The sequence below is a fragment of the Echiichthys vipera genome (assembly GCF_963691815.1).
Source record: "Echiichthys vipera genome assembly, chromosome: 15".
NCBI lineage: Eukaryota > Metazoa > Chordata > Actinopteri > Perciformes > Trachinidae > Echiichthys > Echiichthys vipera.
Window position 1 is genome coordinate 22,166,076 of NC_139840.1, and position 26,758 is coordinate 22,192,833.

The window sequence follows — 26,758 nt, forward strand, 5'->3', positions numbered from 1 at the left end:
TGGGTCTGGGTGGACTCTAACATCGGGGTACCCATCGGAGCAAGGGTCAAAGTAACACCATCTGGTCAGCGGTTACTGGTGGACGATGAGGGAAAGGTAAACACCCTTAGCTGGCTTAGATAAACAGTAATGTGTGTCTGTTCACACCAAGTGTCATAAAAACATTACCAGACCTTAAAAGTGTCATTTTTATTCCTTGCTTTGACCCCCCTAAGGAGCAGAGTCTGTCCCAGGAGCAGGAGGCCTCTCTCAGGATCATGCACCCGACATCAGTGGAGGGCGTGGATGACATGATCAAGCTGGGAGACATGACCGAGGCCTGCCTCCTCAGGAACCTGCTGCTCCGACACAAACAAGGCATCATCTACGTACGTAAGGCGCACGCGTAACACACAAACTGTGTCTTGGTTCAAAAGTGATCAACCTGCCACTCGGGTGAATACATTTGACTTTTGCAAGTCCACTTTCCCTCTTAAATGTTTTGCTGACATGAGTCTTGAATTGAACTACAAAAGCTAAATGATCTCAGGCTATTTATTACATTAATTATTAAAGGGCTGGTTTACATAAATGACAAAATAGCAGGTTTACCCTACTTGCCCTTGTTGGTATCCTATTTATTTTGCCATGCTGATAGTCTCTCTCTATTCTTCCATGAAACAGAATGAATAAGAAGCGATGTTGAGGCTAAATAAACACGCCAATGCTGCTGAAATACATCTGAAAATTAGAGCGAGGATAATAACTAAAAGGCCGAAATTCTAGTCAACAACAGAGTATTAGGGACACGAATAAAATAATCTAAGATATTGAGTATTAAGTCATAACAAAAAAGGTTGTTTTGAGACATATTACAGTATTTATTTAGTATAATATAATTAAGACTTACAGTGTAGGCATCTAATTGACCAGGTGCATACATAAATGCCTGTCAACACAGATTAGTCTGTACCAGGGGTCTGCAACCCGCGGCTCTTGGGCCTAATGCAGCTCTTTAGCCCCTTTTCAGTGGCTCCCTTTAGCTTTGCTAAAAAATAACATGGAAATAAATATTGTGTTTTTTGCACAGTGGACAATCTTTCAAAGGAAACACCTGTAATCTTGGAGTTCAAGGTGATTTAAAAAAAATATTATGTGAAACTAAAATATGCGTCACATGCTATGGCTATAGCTCAGCACCTTTCCCTGCTAATCTTGAGTTTCTGACCTGCACTGTCAGTACGCTAACCGTGGATAAATCCCCCCCCAAAAAAAATGATCGGAGGAGAAGAGAGTGTTGCGTGGAGAGATACATTTGCTTTCACTTCATTGATGGCTTACCTGTATGCTTCATATGTGGTGAGAAATTAACGAACAACAATTTATTTTTATAACAGGTAATAATAATCATAATAGGAATAGGAATAATAGGTCAACAGTTTTCAGTTTTTGTTCTATAATTTCCTAAATGCAACAAACTGTAGTTTTTTTTGTATATATAACTATATATACAACTTTATTAGGTGTGAGAACAAATGTGTTTTGCGGCCCCAGACAAATTTTACTTGGTGAAGAGGGGGCAAAATGGCTCTTTTGATAGTAAAGGTTGCAGACCCCTGGTCTATACCAACCTGACTTTTAAAATAATCCAAAAAATCCGCAGATTTTAACAACACAGGCAGAGCGTTCCATAATTTAGGTGCTATTTTAAATTGTCATTTGTGTGTTTTCCCTTGCACAAATAGAGACAATTCCACCATACGTTGGAGGATAGAAATGGAAGACGTGTTGCTGATGATTCTGTCAAATTTATCATTTTTTCAATGCTTGAGCATCTAAAAAAAGCCCATAACTGTATGAAAAACTGTTAACATAAGGACCAGTTCGGAATCAGACTGGAGTTATAATAAAGATTAAATGTATTCTTGTACAAGAAGAGAATACATAGTACACTTAAACATCAGTGTCTCAAACATGTCCTCCTGAATCAAGTCATTTAACAGTTGTCCTGGTGACATATTTAGAAAAACATAGTAACTTATCTTGGCTTTTCCCATAGCAATCTGCCGTCTCCTCAGAATGCACTGTGTGAAAACAGTGGAACACAAAACAATGAACACAGCCAGAGTTCACACATAAAACTCATAATAACATTTCTGCATCTTCCTATCGATCACCTCCATTAATGTATTGGGGTGATGGCAAAAAGACGCTTGGATCTCATGATCTGGGGAAATCAACACTAAGTGAACAGCCCTATATCCTACATGTCTTACTCAGCTGATTTTTTTTTCTGACTGCAGACCTACACAGGCTCTGTGCTGGTGGCGGTGAACCCATACAAGGATTTTCCTCTATATTCAGTTGACCAGGTGAGGCCGGTGAGGTATTAGATCAGTTTCCCTTTTATCACAGATTACAGTGTTTCATGCGTGCATCCTGTTGTCCTTCAGGTGAAGTTGTACCATGGTCGAAAGCTGGGGGAACTCCCTCCGCACATCTTCGCCATCGCTGAAGCCTGCTACTGTAACATGATGCGCCACCGCAGGAACCAGTGCTGCATCATCAGGTCAGAATCTCAAAATCTCTCACCTGGGCACTGTCGTCGATAAGCAATCTTGAAGACAGTAAATGTTTTTGATCACTCCTTAGTTTCTTCTATCTTTTCCTCAGTGGGGAGTCAGGGGCAGGGAAGACAGAGAGCACTAAGCTGATCTTGCAGTACTTGGCGGCGGTCAGTGGTGAGCTCTCGGAACAGCAGATTGAACATCAGATCCTGGAGTCTAATCCAATACTAGAAGGTAATACATCAGCACAACTGGACTTTACTGTTTATTTATTCAATTTCTGTTTAGCCTTTATTGAATGGAGACAGTCCCATTGAGATTAAGAATATATTTTTCAAGGGACAGCTGGCCAAGACGACGGGCAGCAGCAAAAATACAAACACACAGTTATTGCCAGAAAACACAAAAAGAGACACAATCCATTGGAAGCAAATGATTAAGCCAAGGGAACTTACATCAGAGAAGTAAAAGAATCAGTCACAATACCAGACACAATGAAACTGCTCTCCACATCTTTCATTTTGGACTTAAAAACATCTATCCTGAGTATCAAGTCCAGTACACAAATTCCCTTTTCCAATTTGTGTACGGGTATTTGGGACAGAAAGCATAAAAACAAGTCCCGGAAACACACAGGGTGTTGTCTAGCACTTTACTGCATGAAAGAATGATGCATAAAAGCTGACAAATCAATTGAGCAATAATTGACACCCTTAAATTATTATTAAAAAGAATTAAACCCCATTTTGAGGCTCCAATATGTATATTTCTGCAGAGAGGTTGTACGCCAAAGTTTGCATGGATTTCATCATTGCGTGGCCGTGTACAGGGATTCTGTGTAATTTATTTATGGAAATCTGCTGGATATGACGTCGTCTGAAAAGGACAACCATTAGCAGGCTCGCTCACTGACCCCACCGACTGACGGCTGCTTGATAAAGTTACACAAAGGTCCCTTTACACCAATATATAATACATTTTAAATTAAAGTGTGTCCTTGATGTAACCCGTTAGAACTTGAAGTGGTGATGAGGTCTTAAAATACCTGATAAGGGTCTTAAAAGGGGTTTGAAGGTTGTACACATAGGTTGTATTGGAGCAGAATTGAGAATTTCCGGATAGATAAAGATATTTATCTATATCTAGATTAATATCTATTTATATATTTATATATTTATATCTCCACACTGGCCTGGGAACGCCTCAGGATCCCCCAGTTAGAGCTGGTTAATGTGCCCCGGTAAAGGAAAGTTTGGGGTCCCCTGCTAAAGCTGCTGCCCCCGTGACCAGACCCCGGATAAGAGGCTGAAGATGAGATGAGATGAGATGAAATAAAGATGTACCAATGACTGAGTCTGTTTAGGGATAAGTTAAGAAACAATCAGTGCTCAAACGTCTCTCTTCTGCCCCATACAGCGTTTGGAAATGCAAAAACAATCCGCAATGACAATTCCAGTCGCTTTGGGAAATATTTGGAGATCTTCTTCAACGAAAAGGGAGTGATTGAAGGTGCTCGCGTGGAGCAGTATCTTTTGGAAAAGTCTCGTGTCTGCCATCAGGTGAGGTAGCTCAGTCTAAAGCACTTCTTATCTGTCAGGGTGCGGATTTATGACCTATAAAAGCAGGGCTGGTTGGATAAACATGTCGTTATCATGGGCAACAAGCTCTCTGTAGAGTAAGTAGTTATTTCCATGCTGCCTGTCATCGCTCTCACTCACTGTACTGAAAGGAAAAACCTTGAAGCCAAGTGCAAGTGACACCTTTCAAACATATTTAGTAGATCTTTTAGTTATAATGAAATGTGTTGTTTCTGCTCCAATGCCTCAGGCTCTGGGGGAGAGAAACTACCACATGTTTTACTGCATGCTGGCAGGAGTCACAGCCGAGGAGAAGAAAACTTTGAGCCTTGGAGATGCCAGGGAGTACAGATTCCTTTCTAAGGTATTACAACAGCTACCTGCAGCTCATCCCGTCACCTTAACCCAAACTGATGACACATTATGTACCTACAGCAAATAATTTCATCCTCCCCTCTCATTGATCTGCAGGGCAGCCTTACCGTGTGTGAGGGCAGGGATGATGCTAGAGACTACAAGTGTATTCGTTCTGCGATGAAAATCCTGACTTTCTCAGAAAGCCAGTTTCAGGAAATCCTCAAGCTGCTGGCAGCCATATTACACCTGGGAAATGTCTGCTTCCAAGGTGAGCTCAAACATATTAGTTTAGTTATATTTGGTGTCAGGTTTGTCTCAACAAACATAAAACAGAGGGAGCATACGTTCAGCAGGATAACAGCTACACTCTAATCCTGACTTTATTGTGTGCTAAATCATGATCCAATATCAAAAGCAAATAAAAACACAGTAAAAAGTGCACAATGCAAAGAAGCAGGACCACAATAGGAGTAAAGGTCCACAGAGCTGGGTCTGCTCCACGTTCCTGCCGTTGCCACCGTACTCTACGGGGGAATTGTTGGGTCTATGTAAATCATAAATAGGTCAATGTGGTCTATAACTACTCTGTAAAGTGCCCTGAGATAACTTTTGTTATGATTTGGCACTATAAATAAAATTTAATTGAATTGAATTGCAATAAAAGCTTCTTAAAGTATCAAAAGCACAAAAATGAAAAATAATGTAATATGAAAAAGCGCTACTGTCAGTTTTTATCATCTACATCTTATTTATTCTGGTGCAAACAGCATTTTCTTGAGCTGGTTGAGGTTAAACTCATTTTAATTTATATAGTGTTCGGTGGATTAAGCAACAACACTAATAAACCAATGCATTGTATTGCATAAGCTTGGAGATGATAACTTTATCTGCAAAGTAATTATAGCTGTTAAATTAATGTAGCATAGTTAAAGTACGACTCTAGCTCCATTTAAAACAAAAGTTAAGGTGGCTCTGTGGGGAAAGTTGATGGTTCACCTTTAAGACTGAAAATACGGGGGTGGAGTTACAAAGGGGACTAGCCAGTTTATGTTCTGATTTGTTGTGATTTGCTTGTTTCCATCGAGGACGACTGTGGAAATAAGTGTTTTTAATAATGCTTTTAAGTGCTCTCCTCTGGGATTATTGTCACATAATACTCAACTGAATTATTGCGCTTTTAAATTCATAATAAAAATAAAATAAAATCTGATAGGTGATGCAGTAGAAGTCCCACTGGGCCTAAGCATCAGGGTTTTCAATGTATTTATAACACTTTTTTTAAACTACAGTTGGGTGGCTGACTAAATGTAGGGCCCCATGGAGTCTGCGTTATAATATTTGTATATTTGCGTGATTTTGTTACCACAGAAACCGTAGGGGCCTATCTTAAAATGTAATTAAATTGGCTATTGGCCTAGTGTTAGTGTGTTAGTGTCAGTGTTAGCCACTCTCCCGGATTTTTCCGTTAATAGTTGTTACTACGCTTATTTGATTTATAAGTGCTGAAAAAGACCATGGGATAATTTTGAGGCAGAATTATACTTTAATGCTTACACTTTACACTTTAATGCTTACACTTTACACTTTAATGACACTAGATGTGACCTCGTCTGCCTTTGCAGCACTATGAGCTGCTGTTTTTTTAGTTGTTGGTCTAACATTTGATTTTCCCAACAGCCAACACACACAACAACTTGGAAACCAGTGATATCAGCAGGTCAGAACATTTCAGCATCGCAGCGTCAATGCTGGAGGTGAGCAGTCGCCACAACACGCGAACCTGCCTTTAACAGATCGTCATTCCTCAGCAATAAAACGATGGAGTTCTTGTCTGTTTTCCTCAGGTCCATAAGTCTGCCCTGGCGGCGAGTTTGACCCATCGGTCCTTTATGACCAACAGAGAGAGGGTAACCAAACCCCTCAGCTGCGAACAGGCCTCTGACTGTAGAGATGCCTTTGTCAAGGTAATGAAGCTGACCCAGTGACAGTAAACCTGAATGCCCCCTTCTTCCTTATTGGATCCTGACCCTGGATGAAAGGATATCACATTATAAATGTTACGTACTACATGTTATAAGGAAGTGCCCTAATTAAACAGCATGAGGTGGTTTTACCTTTTGACTGCAGAGAGATAATGAACGAGGAGAGCTTTCAGATACAGCCAATGTTGGGAGGGTGCGGGACAAGCAACTATCCACTCACAAATACACTTCAGTGCTTAATATTCTGGGTATAGTTGGAGCGATTGTTCATGCTTAGAAGATCAAATTTAACTGTTATTTTTGTGGCCGATCTTTCAGGCAATCTACAATAAGCTGTTCATATGGATCGTCAAGAAAATCAACGGCATCATCTATAAGAGGTTGACCAAAAGCTCCAAATCCTCCTACTTGTCTGTCGGCCTGCTCGATATCTTTGGCTTTGAGAACTTCTACACAAACAGGTCAGGACATTTCTTCTCTCACACACACACACGCACATGCACGAACGCACACACGCACTCACACACACACACACGCATGCACGCACGCACGCACGCCTTCACGCACGAACGCAAGCACGCACGCACACACACACTTCAGAGATTAGCACAACTCTACGGTTGCTTAAAAGCAACATTATGATAATTGTCAGGTTCATACTTGTATTTTATGTTTCTACCAGGTCCATGTTTCCAGGTCTTCCACATCTGCACTCTCAGATTTCTTTGCACTGTCATTGCAGTCGGGGAATGACTGTAACGGCACTGTAGCAGCACCTATATATAGTATAGTGTAGTTATGACATCACAATCGTACAGGAGTCTTGACAGTTCGTTTAAAGACAGTTTCTGAATACAGGCTGTGTGCATTTCTCTGTGGAGGGTTTTGATACTTCCACAGTATGTATATTTCACCTGAACCTGCCTTATAATCCAAAAAAAACCTGGAAAAATGGGACCTTTAAAAATTCATGCCATTATGTCTTTTCACAGCTTCGAGCAGCTGTGCATTAATTTTGCCAATGAGAAGCTGCAGCAGTTCTTCGTGGGCCACATCTTCAAGCTGGAGCAGAAGGAGTACCTGAAAGAGGACATTGTGTGGAATAACATCAAATTCAGTGACAATCAAAACATACTGGACGTCCTGGCTGTGAAACCCTGTAACCTGCTGGCTCTGATCGACGAAGAAAGCCATTTTCCAAAGGTGATGGTGCTAAACTGTGTTGCTTTTTTAATCCATTTACCCTCAAAACATTATTTAAGCCTTTACTGTAAAATCTGCCGGTTCGGTCGAATATTTCTGCTCATGTCTAATTCAAAGTATTGTTCGGTGCGACACAGGGCACAGACGTCACCATGCTGAACAAGATGAACGCGCAACACCAAGGGAACAAGACCTACATCGCCTCCAAAAGTGAACGCGACACAGACTTTGGGATTCGCCACTATGCTGGCGTGGTTTACTACGACTCCAAAGGTACAAAAGCAAAATGCAAAAAAAGTTAAGACTAAAGGTCCGCCGTGAGGTCACTAATGTTTTATTCATCTTTTCGTTAAGGGTTTCTGGAAAAGAACAGAGATGCCGTAAGTTTCGACATAATCAAGATGGTTGAAATGACCACCAATAAGCTGCTCCGTCAGATATTTGAGAGTGAACTTTCGACCAATGGAGTGAAGATCAGTAACAACAAGAAGGTTATCATGACACCTAAGAGCTCTCTGCGGGTATGTCATTTACTTCCATTGTGCTGCATATATGATCTACTTGTCCGTACATAGTTAAACTCTGACATTGGTGTGAATGTTACCACGGTATTTCTGATTTTGGTCTCCTCTCTGCGACCCGTGCAGGCCCAGGCTGACAACCGGAAACAAGTGGTGACGCTGAGCGGTCAGTTCCGTCAGTCTCTGGACTCCCTCATGAAGGCTCTGTCTGCCTGCCAGCCTTTCTTCATTCGCTGCTTCAAACCCAACAATGAGAAGCAGTCTGAGGTGAACGACACAAGAGCAACTATTGCTGTATAGATGGATGTTAGTGGTGTTTGTGCAAAATTAAGACATTTCCGCTCAAACCCGTTGTGTCTTGACATAGCAAAGCTGACGCGGTGAGTCGACTTTCCCCGTCTGCATTTGTTTCTTTCGCCTTTGGCGTGAGGTACAGGTCAATTTTGAGATAAAGGGCACGTCTTCTTTCAGACTAGTGGGAAGAAAACATCAAAAATACACATTTAGGTGTTTAGTTTACTACTGATTGAGTCGATTTTTCCTAAATTCACCATAATGTACTAGATTAGGATTTATTTGCTTGATTGTCTTAATGTAAGTATTCATCTGGGGGAAGTTGCATGGTATATTTTTTTTTAGCCTTTTCACCTGCAGTGTAATATTTGGGATTTTACATTATGTATCTCTTCAGGTAATTTTCTCAAAATTAGTTTTTTTTCTTCACTTCAGCAGCACTTACGTACACCACACGCTCCAGTTTTTTGCACAAGAGTTTGCTCATTTATCAGTTATAGCCTGATTTATAGAACATTTAATTCCTGAAAACATGATGAAACTGGATTATGTATTGTATTTTATTTTATTGCTGTTGTCAGTATTATCTGATTTATAGAGTGATAAAAAGACATGTCCAAAATCCCCTCTGTAAAATAAAATAATGACTCATTGGTGTATTTAAAAATACAATCACAGAAAAATATTTACCTTAATGCAAATAATTAACTGGGAATGATTCATGGGGATATCTATTATTATCTATTGCCCTGTTCACCTGTAGTGTCGCCCCTAATGAGGATCAAATTCATTTTTCCATCTGCCCTTGCACTGGATAAACAATCTCTTCCTGTTTTACCGTAAAATATAACCTGCTAATAAACATAAAGTACTAACTGGAAACGTTTTTTAGTACAGTTCAGGTTCCTTCACCATTACTTTTTCAGCCGTGTAAGTGTCAATGTGTCGGTCCACCTCTTTGGTTCAGACAGGAATATTTCCACTACATTTACCAAGCAGTTCTGTGCAAACATTCATGATCCCCAGAGGACAAATTTCTTATTGTGCCACTAGCAGGTCAACGTTTTCACTTGTGCAGCGACATTTTTCAACATCTTTTTTCTTTCTAAAATATTCGTCCCTGGATGATGAATCCAAATCAATTTGGTGGTCCTCTGACTTTTCCTCTACCACCACCATGAGGTTGAAACTTGTCATTTTCAGTAAAATGTCACAACAATTGTTTTCAGTAAAACAACTATTTTTACATGGATTGCAATGAAATTTGGTAAACACGTCAATGTTCCCCTCAAATTAATTTGTAATCACTTATCTATTTGTGCAGTTGTTTGGTTTAATACCTGCAAAACCAAGGATATGTCGAGCCTCCGCTGTACTAATTTAGTGTTAAAGACAAGATGATAGCATGCTAACACACTAGAATACAATGGCGAACATGGTAAACATTATACAGAGCCTGTTAAACGCCAGCTTGTTGCATGTATATGTAATTTGCCTGAAATAATTGCCTGATTGATTGCCTGAAGCAGGTTGCCTGTAATATTATAACAATAATATTAATGTAAGACAAACAGTGGACTTGTTTGCTGTGAAGGAGACAGACATGCTGCTTAGGCCCTCGTAGGCAGAATATTCACAACCACTTGAATGTGTTCCCCTCCAGGCGTTTGACAGAGAGCTGTGTATGCGTCAGCTGAGATACTCCGGCATGATGGACACCATCCGCATCCGGAAGCTGGGATACCCAATCCGCCACACCTTTGATGAATTCCTGAAGCGCTACAGGGTGCTCCTGAAGACGACCGTCTGTGACCCCAAAACTGTCAGTCACCATATAGTCTTACACTTTACAGTGTTGATTTCATCAAATCAGTGTCATATTTGTTGAAATCCAAAAATGTTCTTGCTAAATGTCAGTGAAGATAAAACTGCACACAAAGATGGTTTACTCACCTCATCGTCTTTCCCCTCCGGAGGAATTTCTGGGCTGTCATCAGTTTCTCGTCAGCGTCTTTATTGTCTCTCCAGGAGACAGCTGCTGCCTGTTGTGAAGCCATCTGCAAGACAATGATCGAAGGAGAGGACGAGTGGAAAATAGGCCGGACCAAGATCTTCCTGAGGGTGAGGAAAACTTATAACTCAAACCATATTGTACCACAGCTTTTCTCAATTTCTCTGACACAGCAGAACATTACTGCAGTTTTAACAGTAACAGTATTAACTCGTAAAGTAGCATCAGTAATATGAAATAGCATCTGCCGTTGATGTTATGTTCTTTCTTAGGTCATTTGTGCACTATTCAATCATTACTGTAAGCTGCAGTTGACTTGATTTAGTTGCTTTTCATAACGTTTGACTTAATCTTGGATCATTATTGAATCTGATTGCAAGGTCGGTACAAAATTAGCACCATCCGCTAGTCACATGCGGGTAAAATATGCAAGTGGCTATTCGATTTGCTTCTCTCACCAGCCCAAAAAAAACATGGTAATCGATTGAGTGGCTGTTCAAATTTGAACATCAAAGTGTGAGTCCCACGCAATATCATCCCATGGTCTTTTTCGGCACTTACATACATTAATGAGCCAATTCAGCCAAATCAGACAGGGTTTTTTTGTGTATGAACTATTAACAGAGAAATCCAGTAGAGTAGCATGAGAAGAGTCCTTACACATAAAACAAAGCACCAATGGGCTCCTTCCTTTTGGATTTACTTTGGTAATCGACTTGAATGGACTTTACTATGAGAGGAGCAGGTACAGGAGCCAGAAGGTAAGTCTTTCAAACACTCTTTTAATAAACTCTGGGTTCACATACTACGTTGTTGGTGCTTTGTTTTATGTGTAAGGACTCTTCTCATGCTGCTGCAGAGGTTTGGTGTTATTTTGAGCAGTATTAGTGGTTAAAAAAGACGTTTAATGCCTTCACCGCACTGCCCCGAGCTAATCAGTGATAGCCACGTCCAACTGTTAGCGACTCTGCTAGATTTATCCGTTAATAGTTCATACACAAAAAAAACCTGTCTGATTTGGCTGAATTGACTCATTAATATATGTAAGTGCCGAAAAAGACCATGGGAGGATATTACGCGGGAATTACACTTTGATGTTCAAATTTGACCAGCCACTCAATGAGAGAAGCAAATCTAATAGCCACTTGCATATTTTACCCGCGTATGACTAGCGGATGGTGCTAATAGTTGTTACACCAAAAAAGCTGTCTCGATGGCTTATTTGATGTATGTAAGTGCTGACAAGGACCATGGGATGAATTTGCGCTGGATTTATATTATATAAATCAATCAAAATAATTAGCCATGTGGGTGGTGGACAAAAAGGTTCATTTTGCGCCCTAATTGCAAGGAATTTCTAGAGATATCAGAAAGAAGAAATTTGTCTTTTTCACTTTATTTCAGGACGCTCACGACGCCGTCCTGGAACGACTGAGGGAACAAAGCCTCAGCACCATAGCTCTGGTGATCCAGAGGGTCATGCTGGGACACAAAGACAGGTGCAGATTCTTAGAAGAGTAAAAGGGGAAATCACCCTCAGAACTGAATAAGGTCATGGGTACAATATTTGTCTGTTTATTTCTATACTTTTATTAATACATTGAGTGTCATAAAAAGTCCATTACGAGATGTTATGTTGTGACAGTGGGTGATTAAGGATTGTGTTTCTTTTTGCAGAAAGTCTTTCCTGAAGAAGCGGAGGGCAGCTGTGGTGCTGCAGAAACACTGGAGAGCTTACAGACAGGAGAAACTGCGAAGAAAGGTCTGATGCTCAATATCCTTTGACAGCTGGCATCATCCTCTCTCCTGGATGTTTGCCATAACTCATCTCACGTCCGGTGACCTCGTCCTTTGTTCTAATTTCGCTCCGTACAGATCCAGCAGGGATTTGAACGTCTGATATCAAAGATCCGTGGTCGAAAGCTTCAGTGTCAGTACAAAAAACAACGCGATGCGGCCCTCACCATACAAAGCCAGGCATGTACTCTAAAGTATATATATTTAAATGTATAGATTTTTATTTTTTTAACATGCTTCAAATGCATTTTTTTTTATGTTTTTTGGGAGACATTTTTCACTTCTTTTTTATATTTGAAATGCTTTTTAAATTGTACTGCTATTCTTATTATGATTGCAGAGAAGTAAAGCCTACTCCTCATTAGGTCCATTTGCAACACAAAACCATATTAGTATTGATAAGAATATTAATGAGTTATTAAACAAGATGATTAATAGTTTCTGATGAACTCTAGGTTCGAGGCTACTGGGTGAGGAAGGACTGGAAGAAGAAGAGAGAGGCCGTCATACTGCTGCAGGCTCACAGCAGAGGAGCCCTGGCCAGAAGAATAGCTCAAAATATGAGGGAGGAGGTAAGAAATCAGAAATAACAGAATGAATATCAAGAAAGAAGTGTGTTGAATTCAGATTTTCCATATCTTCTCTCCTCCCACCACCAACCCCCTCAAAGGCTTCCCTTTTACGCCAGGAGAAAGAGAACCAAGAGCGGATTGCTTCAGAGCTTCGTCAGCGGCTTAAAGTTATCGCCATGTCGCAGCCAGCTGAGGAGGAGCCTGAGCCAGTCGCTGAAAAGGAGTCAGAGGAGAACACCTATGATCTCCAGCCAACGCCTCCTGTGGAAGTGGTGGAACAGAAAGCACCAGAATCGGATACGTTTGTGGTCAGCCAATATGTCAGATGCGTAATCTAATTAATAAATGTTTCTCCTTTGACTTTTTCTCATTTATAACTCATGTATTGGCTGATTTAATGTAGACTTTAAAGATGAGGAGGAACATGCCAGAGCCGGTGGAGGAAACCTCAGTCGAGACACCAGAGGTGGAAATCACAGCTCCAGCTTCGGTCTCAACAACCCCGACGCCGTCGCTGGAGGAGGAGGAAGACGACGAGTTTGACGACGGCAGCGACGAGTTTTCATTCTTCAAGTTCAGCATCCTCAACTTCCAGAGCAACATCGGCCACACACACTTCAACCAGAGACTCAAGCAGCCTCTCCTGCCCCACGACGACGAGGGCGACGTGCTGGTGAGTGGACAGAGAGGAGAGAGGGGCAACAAATGTGCTAACGTGTGCGCGATGCATAAACGATTATCGTGGCTGAGGATAAATTACATATATGTCTCCTGTTATTTATGCATAATGTTATTTTGAACACTTCACCACATTTTCTTTGTGAAGAGCTTATTTACGCAGGTTTTTGTCATGAACAAATCACACGTCAAGTGAGTACTGGTCATCTGGTGCACGGGCAACTTTAATGATGAGAACCGTTCTTTGTAGAGCATCTTCTGCGTAGAATAAGCTCCCCGTCAGCGTTAGACACAGGAAACACAGACCCTCTTTTAAAAAGTTACTTAAACATAAATGAATTAATCACTTTTAGATCTACAGTAATTGTGCTTGTTGATAATGCAGTATTATAATTGTATGCATGTGTCGGACCCCAGGAAGAATAGTATAGTATAGTATTCAAAGCATTTGCTGCAGCTAATGGGGATCCTAATAAACTAAACTAAAATGTTTATTTATTAGGCTGAGTTTGTTTTGTTTTTTTGTTTTGTTGTTTGTTTTAGTTTTGTGAATATAGCTACCTTGTTTTTGTTTTTGTTTCATTGATATAGTGTGATTTTATTTTAGACCCCTGGAAGACCACTTTGTGAAAGCTGATGGGGATCCAAATAAGGGATAAAGGATAAAGTACAAAGTTTTCTCTGTTTTCTAACTTTTTCCTCCAGGCGTGTCTGACTGTGTGGTGGATTATATTGCGTTACATGGGGGACATGCCAGAACCAAAACCTGCGGACGCGTTGTCTCAAGCGTCCAGCACCATCTCGCGTCACCTGCCTCATAGGCAGGGCAGGAGGCTGAGTAGCCTAGTGGGACTGGACCAGGTGACACATCACAAACAGCTTCTTTTCTGCAACTGTATGATATAAAAGATCAGCTTCACTGTCAGTCATTCGTCTTGTCTCTAATTATCACGTGTTTTCTGAATAGAAAATCCTGAGGAAGAACAAGAAAAAGTTTGGTGGAAACAGAAAAGCTTCTGTTATCCCTGAGGAGGTCAGCACTGTCGATGATATTCATCACTCAGTCATGCATTATTCCTGCACGGGCTCATTACGTGCATCTGGGCTAAACTGTTCTTCTTGATGTTGTCGTCTTTACCAGCCAGAGAACTTGACAGAGGACGAGGACATTATGATCGGAGAGGGTCCGGCACTGGATAGGCCACTTACATCTGTGGAAAAACTACACATCATCATCGGATACGCTCTGTCGAGACGAGACATAAGGTGAAAATGGGATGATTGTTCACATGATAGGGGAAAACAAACATAGATACACATCTGTTTAGTTTTTCGTCATTAACTTTTTAACCAGACCAATGTATCAGTCAGCTGATATTATTGGCTGATATTGGCCTTTCAAAGACATATCAGTATTTATTAGTATCGGCCTATATTTTTTGCGATATGTGCCGATATGAAAACCTTTTTTTACTAAACATTTAATGCAGTAAATAATACTTGGGGTGCTTTAGAAATTAGGACATATAGTTATTGATTATATTTTTTAAAGATCATTTTTTGGCAGTTATTTCAAGCCTTTTATTAGATAGACGGACAGGAAATGGAGTGGGGGGGGAGACATGCAGCAAAGGACTCGGGTCGGAGTTGAACTCACGGCCGCTGCCAGACCTTCATCCCAGCCTGGTCTCACCAAAAGGCGTGTGAATGACACGCTATATCTCTCAAGCCATCTCGCGTATAATTACAACGCATGTCATGTTTTTTGCGTGTCATTTCACGCCATGTAGTCTCAATTGACTTGTATAGTGCAGAGATGGCGTTGTCATTTCACGCACAAATGTCATTGAGGGAAAACCCATGTGTTCGTATTTCTCTGCTACTTTCCGGAGAAATACGAAGCGGTGGAGCTTTCTGTCAGAGGGTTGTTTTTAAATCAATATTTCATGTGAAGGATGGCTGAAATAACGGGCGTGAAATGCCCTAACCCTAACCCTAACCCTAACCCTTACCCTAACCCTGACCCTAACCCTAACCCTAACCCTGGGGAACTACGGGCGTTAAATGACACGCGAAAAGCTTAATATGCGTAGACATGCACGCGAAAAGTCATGCAAGTTATGAAAAGTGGCGTGCTATTTATACGCCCTCCCATGAGACCACGTTGTTCATCCTCTTTACATGGGGCGACTGCTCTAACCACTTTGCCACGAGCCACCCCAGTTATTCATTTTATTTTGATTGTCTTCAATTAAATGTTTGGAAATTGACTGATACTGAATATACAGTGCTATTTAGCTATTAAATGTATTTATTAATTCATTTCTTAATTCAAATTGTCAGCAAGTGACTAATACTGACCATCATGTTTATTTAGCAGTTTATTTTATTCATTTATTCTTTATTTTCTCAGAGTTCATTTCTAGAATTGGTTGACAAAGAAATGCATTTATATGTATAATGTATAAACATTTTAAATATTCAATTCAATTATTTGTTTAGAAAAGAAGGCTACCTTTGATCTACCTGTGTAAAAAAGGTTTATTTTCATGCCAGCTCAAAAATTCAATGAATCAGCCGCCTTTTTCAAACTTTTCTGCTCTAAAATTGTCTCAAAAAACCCATTTCTGTCAGACCGTACTCCTGAAACTTGTTGCTCTCGTTGTTCAGTTCCTCTACTGTATCTGTATCTGTGCACCGCTGTTACATGCATGTTTTCTGCCTGTGCAGGGATGAGATTTACTGCCAGATCTGTAAGCAGCTGGTGAACAATAAGAACAGGAGGAGCTGTATGCAAGGCTGGAACCTTCTCTCCATCTGTCTTGGCATCTTCCCCCCGACAGACCTCTTCATGAAGGTCAGTCTGCAGCAGGTCATTCAGTAATGCAGCAGCTTCCTGTGCATTTTAAGGGTATTCCCCTCTGGTAACTCTTTTATTATTAACTGTCGTGGTCAAGGATTTCTTCGCTAATAATTGTAACTATCTCTTTGAAGTTCACACTCTCCCGCTGTGTTGATATGATCAAAGAAGTCAAATAATACAACATCAAAAGCACTGGATGAATATTGTAAAATGTAAAAGAGTCAATTATGGAATAAAAGCTCAAGTTAATTATGTGGCGGGAACTTCATCAGAATTGGTTTTGAATATTTTGCCAGGTGTTTATACGTGTGTCTGTCTGTGGCCAGAATTTGTCATTGCAATAGTGTCACAGCTGTGCAAGCTACAGTCATAAATATTTACAGTTGTGCTGTTGCGATCAAAAGAAAGGCCAAGTTTGAATATGGGTGCGGTCCGAGCGAGGGTGCCAGAAGTAGAGGGGGAGGAAAGAGGGAAGGGGCCGGTACGCCCTTGGCCCAATTTGGCGTTGTGTCTGGTGTGATCCCATCCCAACATTGTTATCATTCTTCATTTAGCAGTGTGTTTAATTTAACCTGTTATATACTACTCTGTTCCACAGTATTTGGAGAGTTTTGTCTGCAGAGGGCCAAATGGTTACGGAGAATACTGTTCTGAGCGCCTGCGTCGTATAATAGCCAACGGAGAAAGAAAAGAGTTGCCCTGTTGGATAGAGCAGCAGGTAAAAAACACTGAATCACATTTTGGTCTTATTGTGATTTTTTAAATTTTTTTATCTGCATCATCTCTTGACCGTATTTTCTTTTCTTCATATTGCTGGATGGTTTCTCATCTTCCTTCTCCCCACCGTCAGGCTGCTAAGTCCAAGGAGCCCGTAAATGTGTCTGTGACTCTACTGGATGACCAAACTGTCAGTCTACAACTGGACTCGGCCTCCACCTCTGCTGAAGTCTGTCAAGCTGTGGCTGACAAGATCGGTCTTCAGGACACATATGGATTCTCCCTGTACATGAGTCTCTATGACAAGGTGAGCTCTTCTTCCTTTTCTCTCCTCTCGTCATATCCCTTCACACCTTCCCCACACAAATGTGCACATGTCTTTGGTTATCCCTTAGAGTGAATCCAGTTTCCGGATGTTTGTTTTTAATCAGTGCTAAATTTACAGCACAAAGATTGGGCAGGAACCACACTCACTCATGTCTTGTTGGTCTTTCGTCTCCAGATGTGGTCCCTGGGCAGCTGTGGGAAGCATGTGTTGGATGCAGTCTCTCAGTGCGAGCAAGAGGCGAGGAGGCAGGGCCAGGCGGAGAAGGACGCCCCCTGGACGCTGTCCATTCGTAAGGAACTGTTCAGACCCTGGCATGACTCCTCAGTGGACCCGATCAGCACAGATCTAATCTACAGACAGGTCATCATGGGAATCAAGTCGGGAGAGTACACCAGTGACAAGGTGAGGCTCAGTGAGTGAGAGGACGTTTAACAATGGGTAAAAAGTGTAATATGAAATGAGTCACTCGTAGTGACAAACCCATAGAGCATTATCACCGTCAGCTCTTCCACGTGTATTAGCCTTTTTCAGCCCTTTTTTTGGTTTAATGTCACTGACTGCTCTTATCAGCATTGTTTACAGCAGTGGCAGGCAGCCAACTGTTCGCTACCTTCCCAGCACTAAACGGCAGTTAAGTTAAGTAAGCGTTAGCAACTCATTGGTGAACATAGTGGAGCATTTTAGTAGCTAAAGAGACAGATGTTTCCCCGGGGGGTTGGTGGAGACCGAAACAGAGCTAAAAGGAGAATGAATATTAAACTAACATTTGTCATGTAGCCTGAAACCAGACTCCAAATTAATGTTAAAGTTGTCTCCAGCTGCAATGATGGTGCGGGGACGCCAAAGCGCAGATGCAGAAGACCTGGTAATGCTAACTAAATAGGGCAGTGAATTTCCAGTAAAGGCCTTAAAGAGACAGGTGTTAAACAAAGCGTTTCAGACAGAGGGGGAATACAAATACAGAGAGGCAATATTAGAAAGAATACATTTTTTTTTATGTTAAAGCATATGTTTTAGTAGAAACCCAAAATACAAGTATGAACCTAAAAATAAAGGGGCTTTAAGGAAAAGAGTATGTGCAATCATAAATACCAGTGGTACTTATTATCTTAAAGAGAGCAGAGTTGCCATCCACTATGATATGTTTGCTTTACTCAGCATCTTTCCTATTGCAGCATGATTTGCATAATCAATTATATCAATGTCTAGTCCAAAGTAAGCAACAAATACAAATAAACCCGTTTGTGTAAAAAAATGTATTGCATCTCTCAGGAGGATGAGTACGTCCAGATGGCAACGAAGCATTATTACATCAAGTTTGGCTCTTCATACAACAAAGACAACGTCCAGAAAGTGGTCGAGGAGTGCATCGCCACCACACTCATCGAGAACAAATCAATGACAAAATGGGTCCAACTCATCAGCGCAGCACACTTACAGGTAAAGTGCACGCAGTCCGACAAACGGACAAGAGGAGATACTGTACTGGAGCCTGAAACTAATGTGTGTTTGGCATTTGATATGTTCTAGATTATCTTTATTTTATTTTATTTCTTTACTTTTTTATTTCTTTTAATTTGTCACATGGGCAAAATAAGATTAAGTGACCTTAGGATAATTCTTCCATTCTGAACCTGCAGGGTCCGTATGTCAACGGGAAGCAGGAGACAGACGCTGTTAAAGGAGAACTGGTCAGCGACTCCCAACACCAATGGCCCCTGAACTTCTCCAAGTTTTATGAAGTTTCAATGATGTCAGGTCAGTCAACATGAAGCTTATATTACACGCACTATTTAACATGCAATACTGTACAGGTGCTCCTCAACACCCACGGAGGTCTCGATATAATTCGATGTCTGTGTGCTGGTATGACCTAAAATGCTTTGGATTTATTGTTTATAAAAAACAATTTCAACATTTTTAAAAGGGTAAAGATCTTATTCCTGGGCTTACTGCAGACCAATGTCACCATTTAATGTCATGTATCTGTGAAATATGTATGTTTTGCCAATCACACTCTTCTATATTCCTGTAAATTACTCATTTAGGGTGCATCCCTACTTACAACCCTTCTGAAACATTTGCAATCTCATATCTGTCCACAGGACCTCCTTTGCCCATAAGCAGGTTTGTTGTGGCTGTAAACTGGAGCGGCATCGTCTTCATGGAAGGAAGGGACAAGAGACTCCTTGATATTCCTTACCTAGAAGTAAAGGATGTACACATGATGTATGAATAACTTCGTAAATTATCTTTGTTTTAATCTAATCCCTTTGCAAAACATTTTCAGGTGCGTTTTGGAAAGTATCAAATTAATAAAAAACTATGTTTATAACCTGTCTAGTGACACCCATTCTCAGTCAATGAGTTTGGCCACAGTCAGAGGAGAGTTTGTCCTGAAGTCTGCGGAAGCTACGGACATGGCCGCGCATATAGAGAAAAACCTGGAAGGGCTGAGACAGCGCTCAGTGTACGCACTGGCTCAGCAGGATGCCAGTAAACCAGGTAAGAAGATTCTAACACACTTGCACATATGAAGTCTTTTTTATCTCCTGCACATAAAAAAACGCATGCCTCTCTGATTCTCTCGTTCCTTCTGCAGATGACCCCATGTTCCTGGTTCTTAAACGAGGGGACCTGCTGCTGCTGGAGAACAATGAAGAGAGTTCTCCTGATAAGAACTGGATTAAAGCAACAAACCAGCGGACGGGCGCCAGCGGTGCGGTCTATAAGGATGTAATGCAGTTTCTGCCCACTCTTGAAAAGCCCACCGAGGACATGCTGGTAGGGTTACCTTTACATGTCATACCTTTTAGTTATCTTTTGTTGCATAATTAATATGTTTCAGTAGAATTAAACTTAAACATAAACAGTATAAGTTGTTTCTAGAAATTGGCAACCACCAGCAAAGTGCAGAAAGTGCACCCCAAAATCAATACATTTTTAAGATTTGTGGTGTTAGTGATATTTAAATAGACGTCAGTTTTAGAGACAATGGCGAGGTTAACATCACAAACAAATGTGCAAATTGATTCAGCTGACAAAGAACCAGCTGAACCTGAACAAAAAACACATTTGTAATTTTAAAAATGACTAAAAATGGAAACCATATTTCCAGTTTTGGCAACCAAAAGTCTGATGCCTGGTTACCTGAAACCTGAAAACCACTTTTAAAAGTTAGTGTTGAGCCCTCCTATACAATAAGAAAGAGAGTGAGTATAAAACATTTTTAAATTAGTTTACATAAATATGTTAGGTAGTCCATATGTGAGCCATATATAATATAGCCTTTAAATAACAATGTTTCAAAAACTAATGAGGCAATTTCACAATAATACAGGTCTATGATTGCAGCAGTGATGTTTTGTACATGCCCCCCTTGTGGTGTAACTAATGATCTGCTTCTGACCCATCAGGAACTGCTCAGTCCACAGCAGAGGAAAATTTCATTAACACAAAATACCACACAACGAGACGAAACAGTGGCTCCTGTCTCTTTAAAGGAGTTTGCATTTGAGCACTTCAGGTATCACACGAGTCACTTTTTTAAACTTTTATATGAGTGTCAGGTTGTAGCAAACAGGACAATATCACTGATGCACTTGCGCTGTTTCCTCCCTGTCGCAGGCCTGCAGGTAAAGATGTTGGCCGACACGGGGCGTCCAAAGGGGTCAGCAGGGAGAGGCTGTGGGCCAGTTCCAGAGAACCCCTCAAACAGCCGCTGATGAGGAGCCTCGTCGGCAACACTGACCTCAGCCACCAGGCCTGCAACGCCTTCATTGATATCCTTGAAACTGATGGAGATGAGCGCAAGTTTGGGCATCCCTGTTTCAGTAACAGTTTACTCAAGTTGGAAAACGCTGATACTTACTCTAGCGCAAAATCATCCCATGGTCTTTTTCGGCACTTACATACATCAAATAAGCCATCGAGACAGTTCTGTAACAACTATTGACGGAGAAATACGGGAGAGTCGCTAACAGCTGGACGTGGCTAACACTGATTAGCTCGGGGCAGTGCGGTGAAGGCATTCAAACGTCTTTTTTAACCACCAATACTGATCAAAATAACACCAAACCTCTGCAGTAGCATGAGAAGAGTCCTGACACAGAAAACAAAGCACCAAAAATGTAGTTAGTGAACCCGGAGTTTATTAAAAGAGTGTTTTGAAAGACTTACCAACTGGCCCAGGTACCAGCTCCTCTCATAGTAAAGTCCATTCAAGTCGATTACCAAATGCAATCCAAAAGGAAGGAGCCCACTGATGCTTCGTTTTATGTGTATGGCTTATTTGATGTATGTAAGTGATGAAAAAGACCATAGGATGATTTTGCGCCAGAATTTCACTTTAACCATGTGAAAAGCACAGATTCTTAATCGGATAATAATGTTATATTTACCCACTTATTATTGATCCCACACAATGAACTGTCTGTAATCTGTACCTTGTATCTTAAGATCCCCTCTGTATTGAACACATAAAGGGACTATATGTGATCAGACCATTGTCTAGTTTCATCACAGTCCGTGTCAATCCTTAACCTCGGCTGCTACCTATCCTCAAGTACATGGGCGACTACCCCATCAAGCACGCTCGCAGTCCTATGGAGCTGACTAACCAGATCTTCGGTCCAGCCACCCAGCATGAAGCTCTGCAGGACGAGATCTACTGCCAGATTATGAGACAAATGACCAACAACACAAACAGGTGCTCCCTCGGTGTGCATGTTAAAGCATTCACACGCAATCCAGAGCCAACGTATCCAATACTTTTTTCTCCCTTTTTTTCTCCCTCTCAGGTTGAGCATGGAGCGTGGCTGGCAGCTCATGTGGCTTTGTTCAGGCTTGTTCCCGCCCAGTCCGAATTTGATGAGACACACTCAGCGCTTCCTGCAGACGCGGACCAGAGACCAGCTGGCTGCTGGCTGTCTGCAGAGGGTGAAGGGGATGCGCAGGTCAGCCTGGAGTTTGAAACGGAAATGAGAAATAATATGATCACATGTAACAAGATAACAAAGCAACATCCTGGACAAAGGGTCGGTTACTCGTATTGGGTTGAGAATCCAGAATGTATAATCACCATGTGAAGCTTCAAATGTATATATTTAGTCTTTATATTATATATATATTGATATTTAGTTTTGGACTCACAAGTGATGTTTTAAAAAACAATGGTTGAAATTGATAAAGCAGATGTAGAAATAGCCTAACTTTTACTCATAGATGGTATAAAACATGGACGTAGTCTCCGTGAATTCATCCGTAGGTTACTGAGGAGCGGTTGTGAAGATCAGTGCGTGCGGCTTCAGCCATCTTGGAAGTGCCTGACTGAGCGGGGATGGACCTGATGTGGGCCGAATGACGCCTACTACTAGTCACACGTACCTCAAAGCGTCATTCCTTTAATTATGCAGAACTTTAAGCCTTTAAGTGTAATTCCAGTGCAAAATCATCTCATGGTCTTTTTTGGCACTCACATACATCAAATAAGTCATCGAGACAGTTTTTTTCTTGTATGAACTATTAACGGAGAAATCTGGGAGAGTCGCTAACAACCGGATGTGGCTACCACTGATTAGCTCGGGGCAGCGAGGTGAAGGCATTCAAACGTCTTTTTTAACCACTAATACTGCTCAAAATAACACCAAACCTCTGCTGCAGCATGAGAAGAGTCCCTACACAGAAAAAAGGATGAACAACGTAGTTAGTGAACCCAGAGTTTATTAAAAGAGTGTTTTAGAGACTTACCAACTGTCCGGCTGTTTTCTCCGAGGGCTTATTTGATGTATGTACGTGCCCAAAATACCCGGAATACCACTTTAATATAATTTAAACGGTTGAGTTGTATAAAAGAATTCACCCAGTACAGTAGCCATGAACGAGGAAATTGCCTCTAAAGACCAAACTCAGCAGCTGCAAATATGTTAATTTCTGCTGTAAAGTTTGACTTTTTAACACGGGGGTCTATGGGGTTCGACTCGCTTTGGGAGCAAGCCTCAAGTGGCCATTCAAGGAGCTGCATTTTTTTGGCACGTTTTGTATTAGCTTCATTTTTCAGCCCCAGAAATTGCTGCTTGGTCAAACTGCAAAAATGCTGGATTCTACAGTTAACATAATGCAGCTTCAGGGTGTCTTTCAGGGTAAAACCAGAAGATATTATCCGTCTTTTTTTCACAGGGTGAGTCGTATTTCTTATGGCTAGTAAACTACACTTTATGTGTGCAAACTGCAGTTATCAAAGCAATTTTGCCTGCAATTTATAGTGTTTACAGTGCATCTCAGTACATCATATTGCTTTCCCTTTAACAACCAGCACCCTGACATTGTTGAATCAGTCATTTCAAAGCCACATTTGATGGAATAGTGCTGCCGTAAAAACACGAAGCCCCGGGTTTGAACATTTCATTCACATCGCAGCTTTAACGGATAGTACAAACATGTTGCTATACAATATAATGCAGTATATTCTGATGGATAGGGTGGAATAACATGATATTTCTCAACCTCAAAGTGTGTATATTAAAGGAAACAACTGCCATAATTATTTACAGAATACCTACATTTGAAATTTGGTATTCGGTCACTGAGTCAATTATTTTCTTCCATAGAAATAAAAGAAAAGAAAGTGGATGAGTAGGGATTAAAGAGACTTGCTGTAAAGTTCCTTCATGTCAGTTCATTACTGTATTAGTCATGATAAGTAATAGAAATCACCAGTGCACTGCAGTAAATCACATTTTCACAAGCGTGTTCACCACTTTAAAAACAGAAATCTGTCTTTTCTGTAAAACGGAATAGGACTCAGCTATGATATTGTTGCACGATTCATTTCAAGTATTCTGACCATGTTTATTTGTGCGTGTGCGATACATTCATCAGAGTGCTTTTGTGCCCTCAGTAAGGAGCCCAGGAAGCTTCCTCCCCACATGGCAGAAGTGGACGCCATCCAACAGAACAGCACCCAGATCTTCCATAAAGTCCACTTCCCAAATGACACAAGTGGGGTAAGACACAACACTTCCCCCTAAACACCTCGATGAAGCGTCCATTAGAGTCCACCGTGTCCATTGGTCATGATGATATTAACTGTTTTTCTAATGGAAGGAAGTTTGAACGTTCCTCTATTTCTGTCTGTTATGGGTTATTTTATTATTAAGGGTGTCCATCTTTGGTATATAAGGAAACCTATGTGCATTTTTAATATGAAATTAGTTAATATATCATAACAGTTTATTTAGATTTACACGGGTACAAGTCTCCCTTAGAGATAGGGTGAGAAGAGTAGAGCCGCTGCTCCTTTGCGTTGAAAGGAGCCAGTTGAGGTGGTACGGGCATCTTGTAAGGATGAACCCTGGGCGCCTCCCTAGGGAGCTGTTCCTGGCACGTCCAGCTGGGAGGAGGCCTCGGGAAAGACCCAGGACTAGGTGGAGAGATTATATCTCCACATTGGCCTGGGAACGCCTCGGGATCCCCCAGTTAGAGCTGGTTAATGTGGAAAGGGAAAGGGAAGTTTGGGGTCCCCTGCTAAAGCTGCTGCCCCCGCGACCCGACCCCGGATAAACGGTTGAAGATGAGATGAGATGAGATCATTACAGTTAATTTAGATTTAGTTTTATATACTTACAGATATTTGAGGTGAAATCGACGACCACAATCGAAGACCTGTGCTGCAGTATTGCCTCTCAGCTCAAACTGAGCTCAGCTGATGGATACGGCCTTTACCTGAAAATACCAAACAAGGTGGGGCCGGGTAATATTCCACTGACTGAAATAACCAAGGCTGTGTTTCTGCCCCTGTTTAACACACTGATGTTACACTGTTTTTAATTATAGGTCATAAGTTTGGAGGAGCAGAAATATTTTTTTGACAGTTTAAGACAGACTTCAGAGATTCCTCAGAAGAAAGGGAAAAAAGCGAAAGAAGGTAATGCTTCATACTGCCTCCTTTAGGTTTTATAGTCTGTGATTCTCCATATTTATAACTGGGGGTTTTGTTTCCCAGGCAACCCGGCCAACGTGCCCTATCTGGTGATCTTTAAGAGGAAGCTTTGGTTCAACGTGAGCCCGGGGAAAGACCTGGTTGCAGACCTCACTTTCCATTTCCCACAGGTACTCACTCATACTCTTTATTCAGCAGGGTGTTTTTTTCAACACGCACAGTTATCACGACACATGACCCCTTTTTCTTTTTTGCTTTCATACAGGAGCTGCCGAGGTACCTGCGTGGATACCACAACTGCACGAAAGAGGACATGATCAACCTGGGCGGGCTGCTCTTCAGAGCCAACGTGGATTCAGACAGGTCGCAGTTTGTCATGATCCCCAGAATGCTGAAGGAGCTGGTTCCTGCGGACCAGTTAAAAATCATGTCCCCTGAGGAATGGAAGAAGGTAAAGGAAGGAATGTGCAGAAACAGGGCACATTATGACATATCAATCCTTTAAAAAAGAATAGATCTTTGGGCGGGGTACCAGGAGCTTTTATACAGCTGTGCCCACTCTTTGCTCCACTTGCAGCACATCATCTCCGCCTACAACAAGCAGAGTGGCATCACACTGGAGGAGGCCAAAATCGCCTTCCTGAGAGCCATTGCCAGTTGGCCAACCTTCGGCTGCGCCTTCTTTGACGTTAAAGTGAGTCATCAGGACGAAGTGACGGCACCGTTGGCAATTTGAGGGAAAAACTGTTTTGACACATAATGATTTCATTTGCATTTGACTTTGCAGCAAACGTGCGAATCTAGCTACCCGTATGCACTTTTGATCGCCATCAGCAAGCAAGGCGTCAGCTTTATAGACCCAGAAACAAAGGTGAGTTTTATATGATGTATATTGTTACACGTAACCCCTTCCTTATTAGTGTCAGTATATGTTCAGTCTGTTTATGATGTTTTTATGATCGGGGTTTGTGTTTTCTGGTATCAAACCATCCCATGTCAATGCATCTTGATCAATCTTAATTAGGAGCTGCTGGTCATGCACCCGTTCAGCCGCATCGGAGAGTACCAGGGCGAAGACGGCTACTTCGAAATGACCATCGGCACCCTGGTGAAGGGCTACACCTTTGTCTTTGAAACCACACAGGTGAGCGGCTGCCTTTTTAAAATGTCATGCTGTTCTTATGTTTCTTGCAGAGCGAGCCAATACACGTTATTATTCTATAAACGAGTTCGTGTGTGAGAAAAGATTTTGAAATGAATTTCCTCTTCTTTTTTTTTAGGCCGACACAATTGAGGACCTTCTCAGATCGTACGTCACCATGTACGAGAGGCAGATAATGGCCTTTCGACCAAAGAACCTCATGTTTTCCTGA

General features: G+C 41.4%; 1 protein-coding gene across 1 annotated transcript; it reads left to right on the forward strand.

The window, feature by feature from the left end:
* Positions 1-26,758, forward strand: LOC310958209 (unconventional myosin-VIIb-like; the record flags this gene model as incomplete). The annotated part of the gene is made up of 48 exons (XM_083929057.1): positions 1-96; positions 216-368; positions 2,283-2,351; positions 2,433-2,548; positions 2,653-2,780; positions 3,963-4,105; positions 4,374-4,487; positions 4,595-4,748; positions 6,158-6,234; positions 6,325-6,444; positions 6,781-6,923; positions 7,455-7,665; positions 7,803-7,938; positions 8,020-8,186; positions 8,313-8,453; positions 10,144-10,302; positions 10,509-10,601; positions 11,896-11,990; positions 12,169-12,253; positions 12,367-12,468; positions 12,744-12,860; positions 12,977-13,168; positions 13,264-13,533; positions 14,244-14,399; positions 14,506-14,571; positions 14,680-14,804; positions 16,269-16,395; positions 17,000-17,119; positions 17,252-17,425; positions 17,621-17,848; positions 18,719-18,886; positions 19,087-19,204; positions 19,552-19,675; positions 19,791-19,951; positions 20,049-20,230; positions 20,863-20,972; positions 21,074-21,228; positions 22,001-22,154; positions 22,246-22,401; positions 24,345-24,450; positions 25,073-25,186; positions 25,280-25,370; positions 25,449-25,555; positions 25,651-25,836; positions 25,963-26,079; positions 26,173-26,256; positions 26,410-26,529; positions 26,666-26,758. Exons 2-48 carry the CDS (start codon positions 258-260, stop codon positions 26,756-26,758), a joined length of 6,285 nt encoding a protein of 2,094 aa, XP_083785183.1. The 5' UTR covers positions 1-96; positions 216-257.